This window comes from Drosophila innubila (genome assembly GCF_004354385.1).
Source record: "Drosophila innubila isolate TH190305 chromosome 2L unlocalized genomic scaffold, UK_Dinn_1.0 4_B_2L, whole genome shotgun sequence".
NCBI classification, from domain to species: Eukaryota; Metazoa; Arthropoda; class Insecta; order Diptera; family Drosophilidae; genus Drosophila; species Drosophila innubila.
The window spans coordinates 7684153-7693273 of record NW_022995372.1 but is presented as its reverse complement, the minus strand read 5'-3'; the positions used below and the strand labels follow the sequence as shown (position 1 = coordinate 7693273).

At 40.1% G+C, this 9121-nt stretch overlaps 1 protein-coding gene across 1 annotated transcript; it reads right to left on the bottom strand.

The window, feature by feature from the left end:
- Positions 1-9: 9 nt before the first annotated feature.
- LOC117794479 (ring canal kelch protein) lies at positions 10-8820 on the bottom strand. The gene is made up of 6 exons (XM_034635092.1): positions 8252-8820; positions 5758-6159; positions 4053-5291; positions 3036-3580; positions 1769-2880; positions 10-1588 (listed from the first exon to the last, which is right to left on the bottom strand). The coding sequence occupies exons 1-6, from the start codon at positions 8689-8691 to the stop codon at positions 809-811; spliced, it is 4518 nt and encodes a 1505-aa protein (XP_034490983.1). The 5' UTR covers positions 8692-8820; the 3' UTR covers positions 10-808.
- Positions 8821-9121: the final 301 nt, after the last annotated feature.

Below are 9121 nucleotides of genomic sequence, written 5' to 3'. Positions count from 1 at the left end.
TGTTCATTTATTTTTATTATGAATTAGTTAAACGCAATACATGTAAGTATGCTTAGAACTAAATATATGTATATTTGGGAGTATTGTATATGATTCTTTTTTGGGGAATTTTGTATATTTCTTATATATATCTATATAATTTTGTATATAAGTATGTATGTTTGCATGTAAATAATACCTGTTACACTAATTGACTTAAGCTAGAGTTGATCTCTTTCTATTCTTTTTTTTTCATAAACGCAAAACTTAAAAAAAGCAGAGTGCACATAACAAATGACAATATGATGTAAATAGTATCAACTAATCTATTGCTATAATAATATAATTCATAATTGGATAGGAGGGCAGCGTAACAGAACATTGGAACTTTAAATCAAATGCGTATTGCTTAAATTTCTATGTATATATGTATGTTATTATGATTTTCTTATATACGAGTAATGTGCATGATATGGCGCATTTGTATTGCATGTTTCTTTCTTTCTTTATATGGCCTTTACGACTTGAAGTTGAAGACATACACTTAGATTTCTAGTAAATATATATATTCGAGCTTTGGTGGATCATCCCGAATCACAATGTATCAAATTCTACAAGTATTACATAAATTTTCTAAATATTATGCTTTTTTTTCTTTTGCCAAATTTTTTGGGAGATCTAATTTTGATACCAAATACATAGTTAAAGTTCTTAACTTAAATTATACATTAAAATTAGTTAAATAAAATAAAATCGTGGAATTTATGAACGCAGAAATAAAACTGAATTGATGTGTAAACTAATCATAATCTGAACAACATAGTTTTTTTTAATCATTTGCTTCATGAGCGTTTGCATTGTTATTGTTTGCAGTTTGCTGGTTGTTAGTTGATGTGGTTGTAGTTGTTGCTGCAGTAGCTGTTGTTGTTGTATCAGTCTCGTTATCACTCAAATTCATCGGCTCTAACGGCTCCACATCCAATTCAGCAACACATTCCGCAGATGCACCGCCCACAGCGCCCTCCAAGTCATCGAGCAACTCAATAGTTGGTTGTTTGGGCTTAAAGCTGTTGTTATCCGCATTCAGTTCGTAGTTCTTAAAGGGATCGGCTAACTTCGAAGAGGATTTTGGAGTCGCAGCCTGAGCTTGTGCCGCAGCACGTTGCATGCGCCGCTGTTGATTGCTGAATGTTGGACTCTCGGATCTGGCACGTTGCAACAACGGACGCTGTTGCTGCTGCTGTTGATGATTATAGCTGGCATCGCATTCCCTTGAACGTCCAAACTCAAAGCCATTTTGCCACTGCACATGCACATTTTCATACGATGGATCCTCATAGCGATAGCTGCCAGTCGTGGAATTATTCGGCCGCTTTTCGGCCCCGCATCGCAATCTGCTCAAGTTACTGTGCAAGGGACGAGCTGCGGCATTGACATCCCGACGCACGGTGCCGGCGCTGGCGCAACCTCCCTGAAAACGCATCATATCCTGTGGCAAAGGACCCAATCCCAAACGTGGTGTGCCATAAGGATTGGACATTTGAGACGCCACCGATGCCGTATCGCAGCTGACACAATCGCGCGAGAACATAAAGTTAAAGTCAATCACCTAGAGATTGAAAACAGATGATTAATATCAGTTAACAAACACACTAACGCTACTTCCATTTTTGTTTAGTTCAAATTTTTAAAACTTATTGATTTCAAAATAATTTTAACTCGATAATTACAGAGAAAACACAACAAAAATTTAAATGTTAACAAGTTGTGAGCCTCTCAGAAATCTTACCTTGCACTCGGGTCCCTGACCTATCCATAGGGGCAGCCACTTGTTGACCAGCAGCCACTGTAAACTGGATTTGGAGATGCGATTCAATGTGCCATTGCCAGATTCATTCGAATTCGAGCGCGTAGTACCTCCAGTTGTTTTCTTTGCCAAAGTTGCGCTCTTTACAGTGGCTCCCGTTGCAGTTTTCTCGCCTCCACTTAAGGTGGCAGCAGCAGCCGTTGCTGTGGTGCTGCTGGACTCCTTACCGACCTTGCTGGCAGTCTTTACTTTGGGTATGGCGCCAGTTGGACGTATGGATGCTGTTGAGCTGCAAACACTCTCGGCATTTACTTGCTGTTCTTCTGCAGCTACTGCAGCAGTTGCCACGGATACAGCTGCTGTGGCAGGTCCTGCGGATGCTGAGCGTGCTGCCCGTTCCAGGGATACATTGGGCGTAAGTGGTGAAGTGTGGTGTGCTGCAGCAAGGGCCGCCGCTGTCGTTTTGTAAATGTTTGTCATGCTCTGCGAATTCTCGCCGTGCAGGCAGCTGAAAAACGAGGAGGCGCTATTCTTGACCGGCACCTTGACATTGCCGTAATCCATGCCGCCAGCTGTGACCGCTGCAGCGGCGGTTGCGGCACCAACAGCAGTTGCAGCACTTGTACCTGCACCACCGATACCACCTCCCACATAGCCCTGACAATTGGGCACATTGCAGCTGCTGGCGCCAACAGAACTTGGGCTCGGTGCAGCTGTTCCATTCGCATTGAGACGTATGTGACCCACGGTGCCGAACTGCGAGTGTCCCAGCACCGCATAGTGACCACCGAGATTATAATGATCAATGTTGCCACACGACGAACTCAAATGCCTTTCGATGCGTCCAATGCCGTGACCCAAAACATCCAGGCGTGTGTAGAGCGGCACACGACTGCCCGCACTACCAGCTGTGGTGCGATAAAGCGGCTCGTCTCGTATCTGCTCATAGATATTCTCGTAACGCATCGCATTGGCATAGGGGTAATTATAACCATCTGTGGATTCCGTGTCATCAAAGCTGCGTTGTCGCTGGCAATTGTTTCGGTTGCTGGCATAATGTGGTGCACAGCGCAAACCACTGCCATAGCGATTGCCTTTGGAAGAGGGAAATGTAAGTTAAGCTTATTTGAATATGCAAATAAAATGGAAAATAATAATTTGCAAGACTTCAAAGTAATACAGTAGACTCATTTTAATTTGTGAGCGTCTACCGTAATTAAATTGCGCTTAAGCCTTTAAATTGACTTACCATTCTGCATATCGATGCGAAAATTGCGTCTGTATCCCAAACCAGAACGCACCGCACGTGGCACATCGTAGGCAGCTGATGTGGTTGCTGAACGATCGTATAAATCGTTGCGATAACTATTAATGGGCAATATGCGTGCTTGTTGCGGTGGTGAAGCTTGTTGTGCTTGTTGTTGCTGTGGTTGTTGTGGAACTTGAGGCTGATTGGCTTCAGTTGCCAGTAGTGGTTGTTGTTGGGGTTGTTGTGGTTGTTGCGGCGGCTGTTGAGCTTCATCAACATTAGCAGGGGCATTGGCATTGGCAACAACTTGATTATTGTTAATATTATTGTTGTTGCTGTTGCTTGGCTGACCAATTGGAGCATAGATGTTCTCATAATGCGGATGATTTGCTGACGGTTGTGCGGGTGTTGGCGGTGTTGCCACAACAGCAACGGCACCAGCAACAATATTGCCATAAACAGCACCACCGACAGCGCCCTCCATGGTGCCCTCAGCTTGGCTATTTTCATCATCCAACAGCGCTATGGCCAGCGAAGCTGCTTGGCTGCAAAATCAAAAATAACTTTAATACAGTAAAGAGAGCTACAATGGATTGTAATCGACAGTAAGATACTCAGTACTTAGGAAACTAATTAAAGACACTCAAAGATATAAAACGAAAAATAAATCAAGAAAGACAATTTATCTTCGGCAGGGCGAAGATTTGATACTCTTGTAGAGCCGCATTTAGTTTTGGACCCAATACTCAACAGGTTTTTAAACGGTCATGGTTTGACCTCTAAGTTCATTCTGCAATCAATTTAATGAATTTAGTTCAAAAATTGTTTTCAATATATCTTGCCTGGGCCGAGTTGTTTTTTCATATAAAAACTCTGAATAAAGTAGGAGTTAAAAAAAGTATTATAGCATGTTTCCAGGTGAGAGTTTCCCCTCATTGCCAAAAAGTAATAATACTCCATTAGTACTGCGTACTGGTAAAAGTGAGCATACAATAAAATAGTTCAAGCTCCACTTACCGTGCCAATGCGCCCTGCTCTTCCATTCACAAGGGCTTATCTATCATACAGACGCCCGCATAGCTGCGTCCGATGGTCATCAAAGCTGGTAAAATACGCCAGCTATCTGAATCCGGGCAGTAGACCTCAACGGAGGCCAAATTGGAGGTACCATCATCACCGCCCACCACATACAAGAGTCCATCGTGGGCAACAACGCCAGCATTGCGACGACAATAGGACATTTCGGCGACAGAGCGCCAGGAGTTCGTTTCGAAATCATAAGCTTCCACAGATTTGCGCACCATGGGACCATCATGACCACCAACAGCATACAGGATATTATTGAGGACGCCAACGCCGGCACCGCTGCGACGGGAAGACATCTCGGCAACGGCGGACCAGATGTCCGTATCGGGATTATAGCGTTCCACGGAGGAGAGGCATTGCCGAGAGAAGCCATCGTAGCCGCCAACGGCATATAGAAGACCATTAACCACACCAACTCCCACGGAACTGCGACGCGTGGACATCGAGGCAATGAAACGCCAGATTTCAGTCTTTGGATCGTAAACCTCTGCGCTGGAGAGTCCGGTGGTGCCATCAAACCCTCCGACAGCATAGATGCAACCATTAACGACAGCCACACCGAGTGTAGAGCGCCGTGCCTCCATGTTGCTACAGTTGGCCCACTGATCCGTTGACGGGTCATAGACATCCACAGTGCGAACACGCAGGGATCCATTGAAGCCACCTACGGCATAGACTTTGTCGCCCAACACGGACAACCCGCTGCGACAACGACGACTCGGCATCTCGGCCGCCTGATACCATTTCTCCTCCCTCAGATCATACCACTCCACGGAGCGTATAGCCTTCGGCGCCTGACCGCCTATCACCAGCAGAATCTTGGGCATTCCCACCGGTTTCCTGGGCACAGTGCGTGCCGACTTTGTTTCCGTCGGCAACAGATGATAGGTCAATGCTTCAATAATCAGATTCTTGCAGACAATGTTGCCCTCGAGCAAGAGCTCCTTATCCACTCGCTGTGTGATGTACTCCTTCGAGAGGAACGGCAGGCGCACATGCTCCATTAGGAGGGATGTGAAATGCTCCCTCAAGGGGACATCGTAGCGCAACCAGGCGATGACACATTCATAAACGCGCTCCTCATTTGGCACCGAGATGCGATCATTGGATATCAAATTGATGACCTGTTCGTGCGTCAGATTCAGAAATTCGTCAAACTGAATGACTTCGCTGTAGAATGGAGAGAAAGAAAGCCAATTAGAAATGCGAACATAAATTGTACCGTTTTAATATATATATCAATTTAATACATATAATATATACACTTAATAAGATATACTAACTGTAAACAGATGTATTTTTAGCTGCTTATTGAGATTGGCTAACGAGTTGAATGATCTTACAAGGTTATGGAAAGGTATTACGCCTGGGGAGAAGGGTGATTAAAAAAAACGGGAGACTGGCTTCTAGCCTGTTCTCAAACGAACCACGTTAAACCGGTTCATATAAAAATAAAAAAAAGGGCATATTATAAAACTAACAATTGCAGTTATTAAAACTAATAATATTCCTATGATATCTCATTTTCAATTAACGAACATGTAATTGCATTTAATATATACTTAAATACAAATTATTGCAATGATTAATGGGTTTATTGAATGCATATTTGATTGCCTGGGGATTGAGTACTCACTTGAAATGTTGCTCAATGTAGGTCTCCGCATAGTTGAGGAGCTCGACGCAGCCATGCAGATCGGCAAATTCACGAATGCCCAGACAATTGCTGGCATCCAATTGGGTTTGTAGAAAATCACAGCAGGCATCTCTCACATCGGTGAGCTGCAATAAATTGGCGGCTGTCAGCAGCACCTGGACATTATCCTCATTCACCTCCACATTTGAGGTATACACATAATCGATGAGCAGCTCCAGAGCACGTGCATCCACGCTCTGTAATGTGATGCGCGCCTTGCGGGATTCCTCAAAGCTGGTGAACATCGCATAGAAGTAAGGACTGCAGGAGGCCAAGACCATGCGATGTGCATGAATCTCCACATCGTCAGCAACCAGAATGACATCACAAAGTTGTTTTTGCCTATAGAATTTATGATATATATGGTAAGAGAATGCTTTTTATTATGTTGAGTAAGGTCAGCAGGTAAAAGCTTAGCAAACACTTTCTATAAGGCCTCAACAAATAAAACGTGAAATGAGTACAGTGAAACAGCAACGTTGCTTAACAACTAAAATCTCTAACAAAATAAAATATACAAATATTTTATGAAAGAGATAATTTTAGACTTCTTTAAAAAATTGACGTCGGAGCTTAAAATATTATATTTAAATAGAGCAAAGTTTTTATCAAATATTAAATTTTTTGAAGGCTTTTAGTTGACTTTAAATTAATAAACCTATTTATTTTAGCATATTTAACCAATAATACTAAGTAAAATAAAATATTAAAATTGAATTTAAAAAAAAGCTGACTGGGCGGTTTGTTGTGCGTCTGAATTATGTGTAACACGTTTCACAACTTTTTAATAAAATTTAATGGTATTTTAATTTAATTAAAATCGATGAACACTCGTAGGCATAAGTATTTTGATAAAATGATGGGAAAAATTTCATCTTTGTATAAATGGAAAAGTCATTTGAATTCCGTTTGAATGATACAAGAATTTCCTTAACTCATTAAGGACCACCCATTGAAATTTTAGAATTTTTGTGAATGGGTGGTCCTTTTTAGACTTTTTTAAGCAAAAAATGTTTTCATGCAAAAAGTTTTTCAAAACAATTCTAATAGTGACTGATTTATGATTTTTTTTTGCTAAAAATTACTTTTTTTTGCCAATTTTCCTTCATTTTATACAAAATTTTTTTGAGATTATCCTTTAAAAAAATCATAAGAAATATATGCAAAGAGATTTAAAAAAAATTTTGCAGTTACTATTAGAATTATTTGGAGAAACTTTTTGCTTTTCAAAACATTTTTTGTTTAAGCCCTAGGGAAAAATTCAAAAAAGTAGATTTTTACATAAATTAAAAATTTTCTATGTGTACTTAATGGGTTAAGGAAATTTTTGTATTATTTAAACGAAATTCAAATGACCTTTCCATTAATGCCAAAATGTACATGAAGTAAGTTCAAATGATGAGTAAATTTGCTCACACTTTTGTTAAAATACTTATGCCCACTAGTGTATAAGAATTGTAACCACGGTGCGACATTTTTAGGGCATTGGCTTACAACAACAGTACTTAACAAGAGACAGAAACCAGTTTGGCGCCAAAAAGTTTCCACTAAAGTAGTTTTCCATTTACACAGTTGCCCAAATCATCTGATACAATACGGAAGTGGGAAGTGACCGAATATATGAATAAAAGAGACAATTAACAAACGGTCTCAAGTTCAAGGGCATTTGAAACTAATGCGAAAATTAAACGCTAATAACGAACAAAAATTAAAACAGACGAATATAAAAATATGCAAAAAAAAAAAGAACGCATCATCATAATAATGGCAAAAATCACAAAGTCGAATGTTAATGCGAATGGCCTCTTGACAAAAGCAAATAAAAATAAAACAAATAATAAAAATAAACAAATACAGTATGTCAAGTAATTGTTTGGACAAAAATAAAAAAGCATATAGAGACAGTCAAGATTTGATAATTTTTTTTAATTTGTTTAGTAGTTTTTTTAACCATACGAAACTACAATAAAATAGGAAAAGAATATTTTTAACATTAGGAAAAGGTTTTTTTTTTTTGCTAAAAAAATATGTGAGTTTTTTCGTTGGTTTACCAACTGTGATTTTTTTTTTCTTATATTTTAAAATATATTTTTGTTTTTAAAGTTATTTTAACCATAGCAAATATTATAATTCAAGAAAAAAACAAATCAGTTGTTTCTTGTCAAAATATATACTTGACATACAGTATGTGTGCACACTAACACATTCACACTGTGCTCTGGTAAAGGGGGCAAATAGACAAATAAAGCGTAATGCGCAAATATGAGAGGAAATCTGAGGCTGTGACGGAAGGACAGACGGACGGACGAATATTTGCAACTGCCGTTGACCATTGAGCATTTCAAAGATTTTTAGCAATTAATTTCATATTTCTGCCAAGACCAAAATAAACAAATTGTTAATCTTATGTTTTTGTTGTTGTTTTTGCACCTACTTGCGCATCTCGTTCATCGCATCGAAGGAGCGCGCGGTGTGTTGTTCATTGTTGTATTGTCCCACTGTGCCGCGCTCCTTGCCGTTGGGTCGTTGTATGTGCTTCTGGGAGCTCTCGTCGAGACTATTTTGGCTGGCATAGCGCAATAAACAACTTCCTTCGGCGGCAGGATTTTGGTGATGTTGTTGTTGTTGCTGTTGCTGTATTAGTAGACGCTGGCGTTGCACCACGCCCACAGCGATACCTAGACCAGGTGCTGGCATTGCACCTGGTTCCATCATCATTCCAGGCACCGCAGCCGCACCCGCACCCGCTTCCACATTCTGTTGCTGTTGTTGTTGCTGCTGTTGCTGTTGTTGATTCTGTTGCAAATTGCCATTGCTTAAATTGCTCATAATACCGATCGTGTATTTGGTTAATAATGCAGTCAGAGCTATCATTCACGTTCACAGCGTTCACACAGCACGCGCGATTGCGGAATGTAGCCAAAATTTTCTAAGCAACTTGGCAACTTGAACTCGAGCAAAAGTAAAATTTATAAATGCACGCACACACGCACAATCACACATACGACAATTTTCGAAATGTGTGGCAGCCTTGCGTCAAAAAAAAACGGGTGGGCAGTCTTGGTACCCAGAAAAAGATCCGCTTCAATTCTTAGATCATTTTGCAGATGTATCTTTTTTATTACCTTTTCTCGAATTTTGAAACTAAAATTTTGCATGTGTTTTAGTTCGATTTTTGTTGAATTTTTTGCACCTTCAGAAGGGTGACGAGCCCGCAAAGCTTATTAACATTATCACTTTTTTCCAATATCGTATTTATTTGGTTTCCATATATGTCAATTCAGTAATAAATTAATAATAAATG